The 19,389-nt window shown below is 31.7% G+C and overlaps 1 protein-coding gene across 1 annotated transcript in view; it reads left to right on the forward strand.

Annotated features, from left to right (window-relative positions):
* Positions 1 to 19,389, forward strand: part of LOC139515159 (protein O-mannosyl-transferase TMEM260-like) — a 43,837-nt gene that overhangs the window by 19,686 nt on the left and 4,762 nt on the right. The window contains exons 17-19 of the mRNA XM_071304722.1: positions 113 to 292; positions 3,138 to 3,191; positions 13,108 to 13,195. Of these exons, the coding sequence (XP_071160823.1) occupies positions 113 to 292; positions 3,138 to 3,191; positions 13,108 to 13,195 (322 nt within the window). The remainder of the gene's footprint in view (positions 1 to 112; positions 293 to 3,137; positions 3,192 to 13,107; positions 13,196 to 19,389) is intronic.

Raw genomic sequence — 19,389 nt, forward strand, 5'->3', positions numbered from 1 at the left:
CAATCCAATGCTGAGAGAGGGTACAGAATCAGCTGTTGCAGATTTTATTTTTAAAAGCATTTACTTGTACTTGCTTATTTGAAATTTACACATATTCTTTTTTTATTATTAGTAGGTCAGTATATGGCTGCATTGGTGTACAAGACCATGAGAATTCCTGGATGTCTAATTATGATTTACTACCATTTGGAGTATGTTCACAGTTTATAAAGAAAGGTTCCAGCATTAATCTGTCTCAGTATTCAAAACAGACACAAGATATAGCGGAAAACTGGACTCATCCTTATAATGGGTAAGACTAATGTAGATTTTACTGCTTCTTTATCAGTCAGGGGCGTTACTCAAACAAGTTATTTTTTTTAATTACTTAAATAAGTAATTTTTGTTTTTAAAAATAATAAAATTACTTAATAGAGTTATTTTAATTTTCAATAGAAACATAGACTAAATGTAGTTTTCATGATTTTAAACATCATTTTATATCATAGAATAAAGAATTTATCAAATTTTAGAGGAGTATAGAGATTAAGGGGTACTTTAAAAATAATGACAAAAATATTACTTGAATAAGTTTTTTTATACATTTTTGAAAAAAATGGCAATTACACTTATCTAATGCACATATGGAATTGATTTGGGTTACAAATTATAAATAACTTCAGGTCTTAATTAATTCACAAGTATCTATCTATTTATATCAGTCTACCTTCAAGATTTTAGAGGAAAATGATAATTTAATTGTCCCAAAAGACCAATCTTTGACCCAGAAGCGTCCCGGTATGAAAGATAAGTGTGTCAAAAAGTTAATTAGTGTTTCGGAAGAATTATTTTTTATATATCAAAGGAAAAATAACCAGATGACTGTGAAAATTATTTAAAGCTAGTAAAATCTGTATTATTGAACACCTATAAAAATTATATTCAGAAAAATAACTTATATAAGTTATATTTAAATTAGCCTCGTTTTCAACATTACTTGTATAGGTAATTTTAATTGTTACCTGTTTAAGGAATGCCCTTGACTGTTTATAATAAGATACCATATTTCTATTTTTTTATTATTTTAAGCATGGAAATTTTTCATCATTATCAGATTTTGATCAGTGAAGGATTGGCACAAGTTAGGCCACGGTTTTTTAATTTGTTGGTTTACGGATTTTCCCCATGAAAAAGTCGGGTCGGTCGGTCGGGAAAAAAAAAGAAAAAAAATCATCTTTGAAGACAAAAAAATATGCAAAATCAATATATATTTCACCTTTCTAGCAATATGTTTGTTATGCTATTTTATCATCATTTTAGTTCGATGAAATATTATTGCTCAGCTGTTATAAACTACGCATGACATTGTCTAGTAATTCACAGTAAAAAAAAAAGGGATGCACGGACAAAGATGAAATTAAATCATCATTTCAGAAACAAGAAAAATAGATTCGCGTAGCTCTTATAATCAATTCCAGAAAACTTGGTAAATAATGATCTTCAAGCACGAAAACTGATAAAGAAAAAATGCATAAACGTCGTACGAAAATAAGTTTCAACACACGTGTCAAAAACCTAATAGAATCGTCCACTGGAAAAACGATATCGGGTTAATCTGTTGTCTTGCATTCCCGTTTTTTTATCCAAATGAACGACATTTTTTTTATTACCTATAAAAACAAGAAAATTCCTAATGATTTGTTAATATTCAGTTCTTTAATTTGATGCCTTCACCCTGTCCACATTTGGACAAGTCCATTTCCATTCTCAATTTTATTCTATGACATGATGCATCTTACGGACTGATGACAAATAAGGTAAACGAACTTATTGTGTAATTGGTTTTAAACACAAGTTTCGTTCCGCAAAATTATTTGCGCAAACGACATTTCAAGGTCAGTTATAATTGATTTGTCTATATTTAGAAACGTAAACTGGAAGGTTTTTTTTTTCACACCAGAAAGTGTTGTCAATTTTGTTAGTGATTAATGCATTTCATTTCAGGAAAAAAAATATTTTAATTATTTTTCAGGGATAATGCATTTGTTAAGGTCGGCGGGAATAAAAAAGCGTGAAAAGTGAATTTTATTTTTATTCTGGAAATCAGCAAAATCGGGTCGGCGGATCCGTAAACCAATAAATTAAAAAATCCTGGCCTTAGCATAACAATATATTGAATCTTAAAATGACATTTATGAACTAGAAAAAGTTGAAGATTAGATAAAAATAAGGAAATTTCCATCTTCATTTGATTACTGTAGATTCTATTTTATTTGTGGAGTACTGTTGTTTTGCAGATTTTTGGTCTCAAATTTCATGTTCATCTGACGAAAGATTTTGACCACTTTTTTAAAAATTAAGTGTCTATTTTATTTGAATCAATTAGTTTATGTGAAAGATTTCAACTGATTTAGTCATAAAAAACGCACGGATTCAAGCTGAAATATGAAAAATCTACCAAATATGCAGAAAAATGAATCGTTTTTGTCAAATATGAAAGTGGACGCATCCGTGTTCATCCTCAACCTTTATATATGTTATGTATTATCATAAAATACAACTAACATTTCAATATTAAGGATGAACACGAATGCGGCCACTTTCGTTTTACACGAAAACTGTCTAAAATTTAACTAAAATGCTAGAATTGTGAAGATTTCAGTAATTTAGCATGACTTAATGGTGCTAGTATCCGATATATGTGCATTGTATTGTCAAAATCAGCCCAAATTTATGTAGCAGAAGCATTCTACTGTCCAATGAATAACTAAAAGTTTACATTTTAACAATTTTGTAAAACTGCTATATTTTGGGGCCAAAAAGGGGTCTTACTGGACCTACTTCTTTGAGAAGAAGAAAATATATGAATCATGAAAGCTACAGTAATATATAACCTTTATCAAAATACAATATTAGCTGTGATATTCGTCCACTCAAAAAAGTTGGATTTTAAAAATTGGAGAGTGGAAAATTAAAAGAATAATATGGCCAAGATGTATAATTAGTTTCTCCTAATAATTCACAAAAATGTCTTTAGCAGCATTGAAGATTGAATCAGTTATCAAAAACAAAGTTTTGTAAATGAAGAAACCATATTATATACATTTTTTATATACATTTTTTTTTAAATATTTTTAATATTTAATCTTTATTTTCAGCTTTGAAGACTCATCCTGGGAAAGAGTAGCTACAAATGAAATGTGGCATGCAAAGTATGTATTGTGTATTTAGAAAGATAGTAACATGCCTGTTCTCCCTACATATAGCAATACTTGGCTATTTATACCTATTAAAAACCTGAGTTAAACTATGAACATTTATGCTGCATCTATTTTTAAGACTCAAATGTTTCTATACACTTATCCTCAATATCATGATGACTAATGTCTTGTTTCCCCTTAACACAAACCCTGAAACAACAATTTTAACTACTTTTAAAGGAATGAATTAGGTAATATTGAAAATTCACATAGAAAACCAACATATACTACCACAACTTTTGTCCAAGTAGAAATCCTGATTTGTTTCATGCTCCTTTAGAATTTCAACATAAGTTGAATAAGAAGATCTTTCTGTACTGAATATTCAAATTTATTATATTATATTGCTGCATGGGTCTGCCAAATTCTCAAATAAAAACTTCTTTCCAAATTTTAAACATCTATTACATTATAAATCAGAACAGGTCTTCAGAGTAACTGTGAAACTACCTACTCTAGGTATGGTGCCAAAGATCTGTTAGAATACATACAATGTTAAGTCTTTCCTCCTTCCATAGCATTACATATTTGACTTCTCTATCATTTACAGTAGTATTCCTTCTAAAATTAAAGACAGAATGAAATAATTTTAAGTGCAACATCTTTGTTTCTTAATAAAGCATGGCCAAGGAAGATATAAATGTCTTTTATAAGGTGGAAGTTATGCTTTTTTTTTAAATCACTAAAATGCCTAGTTTTGTAATTGACAACATTTTTGTAACATTGAAAGGACCTGTATTTTAACAGACATTGGCGATTTCAAGAAATACCAACTGTGTATCTATTTTTGTACACTTGTTCCTTTACGCACATGATTACTCATACTGGAGCTTCTGATCATGTTCAGCTATAACAATAATTTCATATCATTATTATTTCCAAGTTTCCGTACTTGATTTAACTAATTTATCCCTTTGAACATTGTTGAACTTGAAAATAAAGAAAACATCTTAACTGACTACTACGTATTGACAGTGAGGGTCAGTCAAGAACTAAACTGTTTGTATGAATCAAACTGTCATATTGTGTACTTCCATTTCTATGTTGCAACATTTTAAAATGGCCTGTGGATGAAGTAAATTTATTTAAAATAATAAACGTTCAATCCAATAATTTTAAAAGAAAAAAGTTTTAAAAGTCGAAACACATACTTGTCAGCTTTTATTGATGACTTACGCAATCAGCATAACCCTTTAAACCAGTACAAAATAAGTTGTTAAACTGAACATTATTCATGCCATATAACAAGAGCACACCATTGAAAGACTATATTTGATATTTTTACAAGTTAAAAAGTAAATACATGAACATTAACTGCAACTTGATAACATCTATAGGGAATTTAGTATGGTATTTCCAAATTTATTTTGAAGTTTACAATCATACATTCGGTCTTCCAGATTTCTTTCTCATCGAAAGATGAATGTTGCATAGTATATATCTATGCAATTAGCTATCATTAAAAATTTAAAGTTTTAAACATTTGCCCTTCAAATATTTTCTTCAGCAATTACAAAACGAGTACAAAACTTCTAGTAGTTGATGCTGCAAATCGTCAATACAGTTACGTTCTGACTTCGACAGTGAAAAAAATATCCAACCGATTATTAAGCCCTATTCAATTACCAAAATAGCAAGAAAACCAAATGGGATCCCCACTGAAAGCACATTATTCTTGCCTAAGGGGAAGCAATGTAGTTTGACATTGAAATTGTTACAAATGACAATTAATGAAAATATTTGTTATTCTTTATTGAAGTAAATAAAATAAGCAATAAGTCAGCCTGATCACTATTCCTTACATGGAAATGAAGGAATTAAAGGTTTTTGATCACGCCACCCTATAGTAGTGGGATTGTGTCATGGTGAAAGTTCCTCCATCGTTCAATTTTCATTCATGGAGATCCTTAGGGGAGCAGGATCTACATACCCTCCAGAGCAGATGAGATCACCCCCCTCAGTTTTCGGTGAGGTTTGTATGCTTAGTATTTCGCCATATAAGAGGGAGGTTTGCATAGCCATAAAACCAAGTTCAACCCACCAGTTTTTCTTTACCTAGTCAAGAATATGGCAGCTGCTATCAAATAGCCTGTTTCTATGTATGTTGGCATTTGTTTTTGTTGCACTTTAGTGTTTCTGTTGTTCTGTTATTTCCCTCACAGTGTCGGATCCAGAACTTTTCCTAAGGGGGGGGGTCCACTCCAGGCATGCATCAGTGATTGCCTATATTATCAACAAAATTTTTCCCACGAAAGGGGGGCCCAGCCCCCCCCCCACCCCCCCCCCCCCCCCCCCCCCCCCCCCCCCCCCCCATCCCCCCTGGATCCGCCTATGCCTCATATTGATGTGTTTCCCTTGGTTTGAGTTTGTAACCCAGATTTGTTTTCTCTGAACTGCGGTATACTTCTGTTGCCTTTATTTAGTTTACTTTGTTTTATTTGTAGACTGTTGTTTGTCTTTTTGTTCATTCATATTTTTAAAATGGTATTGTCTGTTTTTCCTTGAACAAGTCAAGAGATATTTTTTTATTTTCCCTTTCTTGTCTTCTGTCTCTTTGTTTACCCTCTTGGTTGGTTGAAAGTTGTTTATTTTTAAAATGTTGTGTTGCAAACATTTCATGCATTTTTAGAAGAATAGTGCCCTTCTTTTTATGTCTTTTGTTATTGTTATGGTTGCTATCTCATTGACATATACACCACCTCTTCTTTTACTATTTTTGACAAAAGAAATGTAGAGCATTTGTGTCAGATAAAAGTGATTCCTTTGATTTGTTAATTCCATCATGTATAACCAGTTAATGAAACAATGTTTTATTGATATTTTCAATATAAATATAAATGAACCAACTCTAAAAACGCTGGACTAGTCCTACAGCAAATATTTTTGCTTTCTTCTCCTTTTCAGCTGCCCTTTTACAGCAGCCAATCCACAAAATTCCATTATTAGCAAAACAAAGACTAAGTGGTAATTCAATCCCTAATGATTTTAGATCCTTGCATTCAATAACCTCCCCAGCAGAACTTGATATATGTAAAGCATGGTTGTGTACATCTGACACTAAATCATACCAGTAGCTATTGCTGACAAGTCAATGGGAACAAATTTTCTTGTAACTGATGACCTTTTCCTTCTTGCTGTTTATTTACAAAATCGATGATATAAATATTGTCATCTAAGGTTACGATTCTCCATGGTTCTGTAAATAATCTCTGATTATCTTTGTCATACTCATATCTATTTCTAATCTCACTGTCCTGATTGATAACTACTTCTCACACTGTCTTCTGTAGGGGGATATGTGACAGGGGTACATTCAGACAAGCCTACATATATTTCATTGTTTTTGGAAACATGAATGTTTATGGTTTTTAAGGGAGAAAATGACTTGAATGATTTTATTTTTTTATCTACTGAATACACCTTAATATCATCTTCCCCTGTTGCTAAAAGAATTTCTTTATTCTTTAATTTGGCCATATTAAGGCAAAGTGTACATAATTGCACGCCCCTAGCGTAATACGGGATTAATAACGTTCGTCGTTAGTTACTCAAGTTATCTCCCTTACTCCAAGAAAGGACACACGAAAGAGAAACTACTTCGTGTGGCCTATCATGAATCCAACAAGCACGCCTGTGCTGTCTTAAAACCTAATCATGAGAAATTATCTGAATTACTCCAGTTAGAAAACAAAGCATTCTTTTGTTTCGTGCAGCCTGACTTTAATACAATTTGACTGTTTTTGTTTTAGACGCTTGGGACATGGAAGGCATTTCGTGTAAAACTTATGATATCAACAGATTGTAAAAACGCCTCACAACAGAATTATAAACAAATAAACATGTGACAATTCTACTTCTATTGATATCAAATTTATTAAAATGAAACCTGAATTGACCCAACAATATCATTTTAAAAGCCATAGTTTTGAACGAAAACACACAGTAGTCAACATAAAGTTTCAGGTTACGAACAATTTAATGAATGACATGTGAAATTAATTATCAGATTAAAAAAACGTTGACATGTTCGTATTTTGTGCAAATGAAAATTTTAGGACATGATTTCATTTAAAAAATAAGACGATACCAAGAGAATATAATTTGACCACTAGTGCAACACTTACAAGTCAAAAGAACAAAGACGAAAAATAAACAAATTAGGCCCCAAAAAAATACTCAGTAAACTAAAAAGTGATCACTCTAAACATTTCTCTTAGAATAAGTAAAAACTATGTCATTCAACTCTCAGTTTTCAACTTTTTCTACATGTGCAGAAAATAAACATGTGTCTTCTATTCTATCCGCAATTTATGGGAAAACTAAATCTAAATTTAGAACCAAATTGAAGTTGAAAGTACACATACATGTAAGATAAAAATATAACACGTCATTTCTTCTTTATCAAATTCCAGTTTCAAAGATATAGCAAAATTTGTTTTCGTTTATTGTGCCTGTGTGCATCATTTCAAATTAGAGAATGTAATTTTGAAGTAACGTTTTATTCTCAAGTCTCAATTCAAGATTATGAATGAGTAGAATATATTATTACGGTTAAAGAAAAGAGGTCAGAAAAGTTTTGTGACACTTGAAACTGCAATTTAATGTTAAGTGGAATGAGAGGTGAAATGAGTTCAGACTTTTACATTTTCGATAGCATTTTAAAGATTATTTTTTTTAATTTAACCGAAGTCTACTGCAAGGGATGCTTAAACAACCTCAATGATTATCCACATTGATCGAGGAAGATCTCGCACTCGGTCAGCTCTATGCTTTCACCTAGTTCATGATAATACAAGAATTGAGAAGCCTGTGTTGTGCTAGTCCAATAATATAAGAATTTGGAGTTTCATATCATTTACATATAAAGTTTTTTATTGGATATTTCTTTCTGTATTATCAACGTTGGACCCCCCCCCCCCCCCCCAAAAAAAAAAACCAATATCCAATAAAAATCGTTGAATGTAAATTATTTTAAACTCCAAAGTTTTGTATTATTGGACTAATGGTTTACTGGTTGTTATTCACTTTGGTTCAAGTCTGTCACTTCACAACATGGTATTTGTTTTTCGTAACTATTTTTTTTGAATAAGGTTGTTGATTTTTTCTCGTTTGAAATTTTTCGCATTTTTCATATCGGAGTATTTTGTGGCCTACACATTATGTTTTTGTCCCTTTGATTGTTGAAAACAGTATGATTGCTTACATCGACTTCATTTAACCAGTGGCGGGTAGTTGTCTCATTGGATGTCATACCACCTCTCCTTATTGTTTTATCAATCTAATTTTGATTAGATTGTTGTTTTATATAATATAAATAGGAAAGCTATGCATTTGCATTATGTAGAGGCTATATTCGTACGGCACTACGCTAGGTAAACCCCGTGTAGAAATACAGTATGAATAATCTCCATGCATTACACTGAGAACATTCTTATAACATTTTATTAGGTAAATTTTTTAAGCATCGAACATGATACATTCTCATAAGGTTACATTCTTATATCATTAATTTTAAAGCATTACACTATATATATATTGCTATTTAAAGCATTTCCCTATACAAATTTTAACCGATGGCCTCTGTTATGAACAGAACTTCCTATTGTATTTATTGTTAACGTGTTCTCGTCCTGAATATGCCACTGGACATTTAGCAGCCAACAGTCAATCAATCAATTTAAATCCTTATATGTGGATTTTTAACAAATAATGCATGGAACAAACAAATATTTTCTTATGTTACTGAAACTTCATTCATCAAACATTACATCATTCTTTGTCATTTATTTAAAGAAAAGGGAAAGTGATCGAGATGGGAAATTTTGTAAAATAAAATATGTTTTGACAGAGATGCGTCTTGAGCATGTGTGTAAACAATACTAATGATTATAATGTAGAATATATTGTGTGCAGATCCTCAGATTAACAACATGCAGAAATGAAAAACATGAAAATATGCAGAAAATAGGTCTACTTTTTTTAAATAAAAACATGCAGAAGTAAGATTGAAAATGAGGTGTATATCTGATACTAATATTAAAACCGATCAATTCATTCTGACAACACTGTGTTACCCGGGACAAATTCAAACTCGATATTTGATTCATAAAAGAATTAAACAATCCATGCAAGCATTAAAAAAGGTTCGGAAATCACTCTAATATAGAAAAGATGAAATTAAAGTCCACGGTAAATTTCTTTCATTTGCGGTAAATTTATTTACAAACTTGCATTTTCTTTTGCGACAGAAACATTTTTCAAAATTAGTTAGTTTATTTCCTTATCAATTTATAATGCTAGATATTTTGTAATACATAGGAAGATGGGTAATACACACGCACGACATTGCTACGACATTGTACGGTATAATAGAGTTATGACTTAGAAGTTGTGGCGACGTTACTGTAGACAATGACGTCGCCGTATAATTTTAATGTTCCGGCCAAAAAAACAAACTTCAACAAGAAGTAGCGTAAAAACTAGCATGGTTGCTAAGGACTTTCTTTGCACCGATGGAGTTGTATTTCATTTTTGAATCGTATATCAATTTAAAAAAAAAATCTGTTGACCAACAAAATAGAAAATCTTGATAATGTAAAAATATCTGCTAATTTTGATGATTTTCCCTATATATCCTTTGTATTTTAGGAGTGTCCTGCTGTTAATTTCAACGGCTCGTATCTCATAAACGCAAAACGGTTACCCCCTTTTTTAATTTTTTTTTCTGGTGTAATTTTACAAGCAGAATTCATATGTGAAATTTTAAAAAATCCATTGTGTAGTTTAGTTACGTACACTTCGCCTTAAAAAAAAGTTTAAAACTTCTTCTAAATTTGGACAAATTAAAGAATTTTCTTTAAAAAAAAAGTATATATACACAAGTTTTATAATGAAAACTATCCATTTACTTATAAAAAACATATGCTTCAATTTTTTTTAATTTGTGGTTTCATATGACTTTATATCAAATTCTCTTTTTATCATAGTTTTCTAAAAAGAAAATGTAAAAAAAAAAATACATTATGGCCTATGTACAAAATAATGAAGGCAATCATACTATTGCTACCCAAATAGGTGTCTCAGCCATTTACTAAATCATCTTCCATAGGTGATCTAGTACTCAATTATATTTTTATTTATAAAATCCACATTATATATTTATAAATTTTTTAATTACTTTTGGTATTGAAGTGACAAATTCCCATCCTAAATAAACAATAAAACAATATTGAAGTAATTAGAGTACATATTTTTTTTTCTAAACCAATTTCACAGCAAATATCTTAGCTTTTGGATTTTTATTTACTGCCCATCTATTGCAACCAATTAATAAAACTCCATTTTGATCAAAATTGAGACTGATTGGTAATTCAATCCCAAAGGGTTTTACATCCTTAAATGCAATTAACTTCCCAGCAAAATTTAATACATGTATAGCATGGTTGTGTTGATCTGAAACTAAAAGCATATCATTGGTTACTTCAATTGCCGTAGGATAGATTTTTCCTGTATCTAAATTGAGATCACACCCCTTATATGTCCACAGAAGCAGTCCACCAAAGTCTAACACCATGACCCTGCCTTCCCAGTCTTCATTATCACTATCAATTACATAAATATTGTTCTTCAAGGTAATGATTCTACGTGGTAATGTAAACAATCTCTGATTATCTTTTTCATACTCGTATGTATGTTGAATATCTCCTTTCTGGTTGAGAACCACAACTCTTCTCACACTGTCTTCTGTAACTGGATATGTGACAGGATAGCATTCAGCCAACCCCACAAATATTTCATTTTTTTTAGAAACATGAACACTTGTAGTTGTTAAGGGAGAAAAGGACTTAAATGTTTTGAATTGTTTATCAATTGAGTACACTTTTATGTCACTTTCCCCTGTTGCAAAAAGAATTTCATCATTGTTTAGTTTGGCCATATTCGTCACACGGATACCACGGTCTTCCTCTAATTTGATATCATTTTCTTGAAATTTAACTTTTTGTAGTTTACTTTCATAATAGCATGAAATGAATGTGGAATTGCCATCACAGTTTAGTATATCCCTTACATTTGAAAAATTACTTTGATAGCTTCTAAATAGTTCAAAATCTGGAACTGCATAAAGGTCACCAAATATCGTACTTCTTGTGTTTTGTTTTTCCAATATATTCCCAGAAAGAAATTTTGTTTTATGAATGTCACAGTTAATTGTTTCCACTGATTTTTTTGGCAAAGTCTTATCCAGCTTTTTTCTGGAAGAGAATATTTCAGAAGCTTGATGAGACTGTAAGGTTTTTTTCAAAATAGTTTCCTTTGTTATTAGGTCCTCTTGATTCTTTTGAATGCCAGACAGTTCTGCTTTGATCTTATTCTCTGTGGGTTTCCATTTTGAATCAAGTTCCTGTAAAAGTTCTTTTGCATATTTTGATATTGTTTCTATTATTTCCTTCTCATTCAGTAGAATTTTATCTTTTATTTCTTGGTAATTTTTATCACCATCTCGAAGGAGTTTTTCTAGTTTTTTATTTTCATTTCCAAAAAACTGATGACAAGAAACAAGTTTATTTTGTAAGTCCTTCATTTCAGAAATGGCCATATCATAAACTTCATTCAGTTTCCTATACTCATGTTTTTTATGGGAATCGATCAAACAATCCATACAAACTGGTTGGTCACAATCTGTACAGAATGCACAGCACATTTGGTCATTATGGATTGTACATGGCATGTTTTGAAGATCTACCTTACGAATTGCCTTTGCAACATCTTCACTTCCAAAGTCTTTTAAATTGATTAGTGCATGTTGGTCTGTTGATTTAAGTTTTGTATGAATCTTTGTTGTACAAAGTTGACACATAAATACATCACAGTTTATGCATTTCCATCTTATATCTGAAGACTCTTCACAGAGCTGACATACTGCTGATGTCTGGGCTTCATCTGAAGGTTGTGAAAGTGCCATTTTATTAATGATCTCAGAAAGTTCTTAATGTACTTGTGTGCATATTACTGTATCTACCGGTATACTTACAGGTAAATTACTTCCTTGTTAGAGGGTCAAGGTGCAAGTGATATTCATGGGTAAATAATGTGAGATTTAAATAGAGCGATAAACTAGATATCTAATGTAGGACATATATTGTAACAGACTGCATAGATAAATGTTCAGGAATTTCCTGATATTGTTGATTCCTTCACTACTTTTAAACTTTTCCCCTTTCCAAAAATAAATAAAAAACAACAGATGCAGAGAATGATATAAAGAAAAAGAAAACCAGAGAAATTGAAGGATAATAACATTACATCATTTCAGTTTTATAATTTTATTTATCTATTTTTTCGTTTATTGTTATTTTCAAGTAAATAGCTTAGTCATTATTAATTTTACTCTTTAAACAAGTACTAAACGTCGGTCAACTACAAACTATACAATTGGAAAAAGTGTACGCCTTGAGAAAAAGAATGTTTTTTAGTTCCCGTCTTTTTAGCTGATAATTATTAAAATTATTATCTGGAATAGAAGATCTACAAAAATTCAAGTTTGACAATTTAATGATATATGCCTCCTATTTATTTTTAAAAGATTTTGCCATTATCTTTATAACTATAATAGATAGGTTGGAACTATGAACAACAACAAAATCAATGCTAGCTGCATTTTTGATACATGAGCAATTATGTCTATTAGGTTCCTCTTGTTTACTTGCAAAATAGTATTTACAATTGTAAGTTATTGAGTTTGTATAAATTATTGAACGAGGTTCTTGTAAGATAAAAGTGTTTATATACAGATGTAATACTAGAAGTAAGGTAGGGATTGTAAGGACATTGTTAAACATCATACTTGATACCCAACTATTTTTTTCAGAATTAGCAGTGCTTTCCAACTGTATCAGATGTCTGAAGAGGCAAAAATTGCCAAGAAAAAATCAGAATATTTAACAGTTTCTTATCAGGTAAAAAAAGAAAAAGGTACACTCATGTCAAAGTCAAATGATGAATTTGATGTGGGAAATCTTTAGACAATAAATAAGACATAAAAGAAATAAGAGATTTTTTATAAATTGAATCATAAGTGCATTGCATGTCAGTGGAAATTGGTAAATATTGCATATACATTGTTTTAATCATGATTTTTAACCGGAGTTTTGTGACAAAAATGTCGGTTATTGAATTGGGGATGTACGGCAGGTGGGTGGTTTGGGCGGGCGGGTGGGTGGGCGGCAATCAAATGTTGTCCGTGCATTAACTCATGAACCGTTCAACCAAAGCTTTTAAAATTTAATTATGTTGTTACTGACAACTAAATGAAGGTCAAGTTCAATAATGGCGATTTTGACTTTTACTGTTCAGGAGTTATGGTTCTTGAAAGATTGAAAAATGGAGTTTCCAGTCGTGTCCGTGTATTTACGCATGAACTGTTCTACCAAAGCTTCCCAAATTTTAATATGTTGTTACTGATGACAAAATGGAGGTCAAGTTCAATAATGACGATTTTGACTTTTACCGTTCAGGAGTTATGGTTCTTGAAAGATTGAAAAATGGAGTTTCCAGTTGTGTCTGTGCATTTACGCATGAACTGTTCTACCAAAGCTTCCCTAATTTTAATATGTTGTTACTGATGACAAAATAGAGGTCAAGTTCAATAATGACGATTTTGACTTTTACCGTTCAGGAGTTATGGTTCTTGAAAGATTGAAAAATGGAGTTTCCAGTCGTGTCCGTGCATTTACGAATGAACTGTTCTACCAAAGCTTCTCAAATTTTAATATGTTGTTACTGATGACAAAATGGAGGTCAAGTTTAATGATGACGATTTTGACTTTTACCATTCAGGAATTATGGTTCTTGAAAGATTGAAAAATGGAGTTTCCAGTCGTGTCCGTGCATTTATGCATGAACTGTTCTACCAAAGCTTCCCTAATTTTAATATGTTGTTACTGATGACAAAATAGAGGTCAAGTTCAATAATGACAATTTTGACTTATACCGTTCAGGAGTTATGGTTCTTGAAAGATTGAAAAATGGTGTTTCCAGTCGTGTCTATGCATTTTCTCATGAACTATTCAACCAAAGCTTTTAAAATTTTTATATGTTTTTACTGATGACAAAATAGAGGTCAAGTTCAATAATGAAGATTTTGACTTTTACCGTTCAGGAGTGATGGTTCTTGAAAGATTGAAAAATTGAGTTTCCAGTCGTGTCCGTGCATTTACGCATGAACTATTCTACCAAAGCTTCCCTAATTTTAATATGTTGTTACTGATGACAAAATAGAGGTCAAGTTCAATAATGACAATTTTGACTTTTACCGTTCAGGAGTTATGGTTCTTGAAAGATTGAAAAATGGAGTTTCCAGTTGTGTCTGTGCATTTACGCATGAACTGTTCTACCAAAGCTTCCCAAATTTTAGTATGTTGTTACTGATGACAAAATGGAGGTCAAGTTCAATAATGACGATTTTGACTTTTACCGTTCAGGAGTTATTGTTCTTGAAAGATTGAAAAATGGAGTTTCCAGTCGTGTCCGTGCATTTACGCATTAACTGTTCTACCAAAGCTTCCCTAATTTTAATATGTTGTTACTGATGACAAAATAGAGGTCAAGTTCAATAATGACAATTTTGACTTTTACCGTTCAGGAGTTATGGTTCTTGAAAGATTGAAAAATGGAGTTTCCAGTCGTGTCCGTGCATTTACGAATGAACTGTTCTACCAAAGCTTCCCAAATTTTAATATGTTGTTACTGATGACAAAATGGAGGTCAAGTTCATTGATGACGATTTTGACTTTTACCATTCAGGAATTATGGTTCTTGAAAGATTGAAAAATGGAGTTTCCAGTCGTGTCCGTGCATTTATGCATGAACTGTTCTACCAAAGCTTCCCTAATTTTAATATGTTGTTACTGATGACAAAATAGAGGTCAAGTTCAATAATGACAATTTTGACTTTTACCGTTCAGGAGTTATGGTTCTTGAAAGATTGAAAAATGGTGTTTCCAGTCGTGTCTGTGCATTTTCTCATGAACTATTCAACCAAAGCTTTTAAAATTTTTATATGTTTTTACTGATGACAAAATAGAGGTCAAGTTCAATAATGACGATTTTGACTTTTACCGTTCAGGAGTTATGGTTCTTGAAAGATTGAAAAATTGAGTTTCCAGTCGTGTCCGTGCATTTACGCATGAACTATTTTACCAAAGCTTCCCTAATTTTAATATGTTGTTACTGATGACAAAATAGAGGTCAAGTTCAATGATGACAATTTTGACTTTTACCGTTCAGGAGTTATGGTTCTTGAAAGATTGAAAAATGGAGTTTCCAGTTGTGTCTGTGCATTTACGCATGAACTGTTCTACCAAAGCTTCCCAAATTATAGTATGTTGTTACTGATGACAAAATGGAGGTCAAGTTCAATAATGACGATTTTGACTTTTACCGTTCAGGAGTTATTGTTCTTGAAAGATTGAAAAATGGAGTTTTCAGTCGTGTCCGTGCATTTACGAATGAACTGTTCTACCAAAGCTTCTCAAATTTTAATATGTTGTTACTGATGACAAAATGGAGGTCAAGTTCAATGATGACGATTTTGACTTTTACCATTCAGGAATTATGGTTCTTGAAAGATTGAAAAATGGAGTTTCCAGTCGTGTCCGTGCATTTATGCATGAACTGTTCTACCAAAGCTTCCCTAATTTTAATATGTTGTTACTGATGACAAAATAGAGGTCAAGTTCAATAATGACAATTTTGACTTATACCGTTCAGGAGTTATGGTTCTTGAAAGATTGAAAAATGGTGTTTCCAGTCGTGTCTATGCATTTTCTCATGAACTATTCAACCAAAGCTTTTAAAATTTTTATATGTTTTTACTGATGACAAAATAGAGGTCAAGTTCAATAATGAAGATTTTGACTTTTACCGTTCAGGAGTGATGGTTCTTGAAAGATTGAAAAATTGAGTTTCCAGTCGTGTCCGTGCATTTACGCATGAACTATTCTACCAAAGCTTCCCTAATTTTAATATGTTGTTACTGATGACAAAATAGAGGTCAAGTTCAATAATGACAATTTTGACTTTTACCGTTCAGGAGTTATGGTTCTTGAAAGATTGAAAAATGGAGTTTCCAGTTGTGTCTGTGCATTTACGCATGAACTGTTCTACCAAAGCTTCCCAAATTTTAGTATGTTGTTACTGATGACAAAATGGAGGTCAAGTTCAATAATGACGATTTTGACTTTTACCGTTCAGGAGTTATTGTTCTTGAAAGATTGAAAAATGGAGTTTCCAGTCGTGGCCGTGCATTTACGCATTAACTGTTCTACCAAAGCTTCCCTAATTTTAATATGTTGTTACTGATGACAAAATAGAGGTCAAGTTCAATAATGACAATTTTGACTTTTACCGTTCAGGAGTTATGGTTCTTGAAAGATTGAAAAATGGAGTTTCCAGTCGTGTCCGTGCATTTACGAATGAACTGTTCTACCAAAGCTTCCCAAATTTTAATATGTTGTTACTGATGACAAAATGGAGGTCAAGTTCATTGATGACGATTTTGACTTTTACCATTCAGGAATTATGGTTCTTGAAAGATTGAAAAATGGAGTTTCCAGTCGTGTCCGTGCATTTATGCATGAACTGTTCTACCAAAGCTTCCCTAATTTTAATATGTTGTTACTGATGACAAAATAGAGGTCAAGTTCAATAATGACAATTTTGACTTTTACCGTTCAGGAGTTATGGTTCTTGAAAGATTGAAAAATGGTGTTTCCAGTCGTGTCTGTGCATTTTCTCATGAACTATTCAACCAAAGCTTTTAAAATTTTTATATGTTTTTACTGATGACAAAATAGAGGTCAAGTTCAATAATGACGATTTTGACTTTTACCGTTCAGGAGTTATGGTTCTTGAAAGATTGAAAAATTGAGTTTCCAGTCGTGTCCGTGCATTTACGCATGAACTATTTTACCAAAGCTTCCCTAATTTTAATATGTTGTTACTGATGACAAAATAGAGGTCAAGTTCAATGATGACAATTTTGACTTTTACCGTTCAGGAGTTATGGTTCTTGAAAGATTGAAAAATGGAGTTTCCAGTTGTGTCTGTGCATTTACGCATGAACTGTTCTACCAAAGCTTCCCAAATTATAGTATGTTGTTACTGATGACAAAATGGAGGTCAAGTTCAATAATGACGATTTTGACTTTTACCGTTCAGGAGTTATTGTTCTTGAAAGATTGAAAAATGGAGTTTCCAGTCGTGTCCGTGCATTTACGCATTAACTGTTCTACCAAAGCTTCCCTAATTTTAATATGTTGTTACTGATGACAAAATAGAGGTCAAGTTCAATAATGACGATTTTGACTTTTACCGTTCAGGAGTTATGGTTCTTGAAAGATTGTAAAATGGCGTTTCCATTCATGTTGTTGCATTTACTCATGAACCATTCAATCTAAGCTTTTCAAATTTTAATATGCTGATACCGGCGTTTTGCATTTGCGCCAATCTGCATTTCATTTGCGCCGATTTTTTCTTTCATTTGCGCCGATTTTTTTACAGGTAAATAACAGGTAAATTACAGGTGAAATGATATAAGAAGATGTGGTTTGAGTGCCAATGAGACAACTCTCCATCCCAGTAATGTTATTTTCATTTATCATTAAAGGGAAATTCCGCGATTTTTTACTTATCATCTAATTATGTTCATCTTAACATAAAAAACACATTTGCAAAGTTTTAAATTTATAGTCCTTCTAATAACGGAGAAAATCAAGTATTTGTAACTTTTTTGGTTGAATTCTCGAGTGGGTCGTGACGTATTAGCCCGATTTATTGAATTCTGGGAAAAAATAAAATCTGTTTAACTCTTATAGCTTATCGACAATATACGTAATTAAAAGCGCACAGCTGACGAATGGTCGAAGTTATTAACCACAATTTAAGAATGAACGAAAGTGAATATGCATATATATACCGTTTTGTATTGATTGAATTAAACTCCTATAAAATTATCTCTAGTAAATGTTTTTGAATAAATTTAATTAATTATTGTTGAGATTTTTTTCATAAAATATTTATTGAACATTTTTACTGATATTGAACTGAAAATATTTCAATTCTTTTTACCGTTATCGAGACCGTTATTGTTTTGATAATCATTTCAATGCAACTAATGTGTGAGCAGAGTGTGTATATTATTTTGTAAAGGTCACTGTATATTTCTCGGCTTGAGGTCAATTCGTTTACCTTGTAGCTATTTAGCCGCAGGTGTGAGTTCAAGCGTACACAGGTATAAATGTTGTTATTTGGAAAGGATAAACAGAAAGAATTAGAAAGAGTATATGCTGCCATGATGTTAATACACTAAGATTTAATACACGATGAGAATAAAGATACAATAATTAAATTGTGTAAATTAATTGAAAATAAAATTCCGATTCGTAATTCCGAAAGTGTATAAAAATAAAAGGAAACAATTTTTGATTACTTTCTTAGCGGCAATTGGCGTGAAGATTCAAATATGAAGCAAAAAATAGTAGTTTTAATCTTTAATAAAAACTAAATGCAATATTACCCAATTTGATATACCATTGTACATCTGTTTGATATCTTGTACAGATAAACGACAGAATTACCATACAAGCATTTATAGTCAACACAATCAGAAAGAGTTCCCATCGTTAGACGGGGAATATGAAGGCTTCCAAGAATGAACAAGTGACATGTCTAACTCTGAACAGTTAGAAAACAGACTATCGCCATCGACCGCTTGTTCTTGATATTTGAAACTGTATGCATATATATACGTATACGTTTATGATATAGTGATGAGTTCTTGCGTCTGACAAAAACTAAATTCCTTCATGGTTATATCTTGCCATACGTTTATATTGGTTTGTAAGGTGATTACTCAAAATCGTTATTTGAAAATCCTGTTTGTGAGATGTAGATTCATTTCAATACAGAAATTTCGTCTATATATTTCACAAGTGTATAACACGGAGAAGCTCTGAAGGTTCATTACTCCCATTTTGTTTGGGTGTGAACCATCGATGTTTACAGCAATATCAAAGAATAAAGTGAAGATGGTAGAAAGAACTATGGGCGTCATGTGGCAAATATTACATGCATATCGGACAATGAGTTGTCA

Source organism: Mytilus edulis, chromosome 3, assembly GCF_963676685.1.
Source record: "Mytilus edulis chromosome 3, xbMytEdul2.2, whole genome shotgun sequence".
NCBI classification, from domain to species: domain Eukaryota; kingdom Metazoa; phylum Mollusca; class Bivalvia; order Mytilida; family Mytilidae; genus Mytilus; species Mytilus edulis.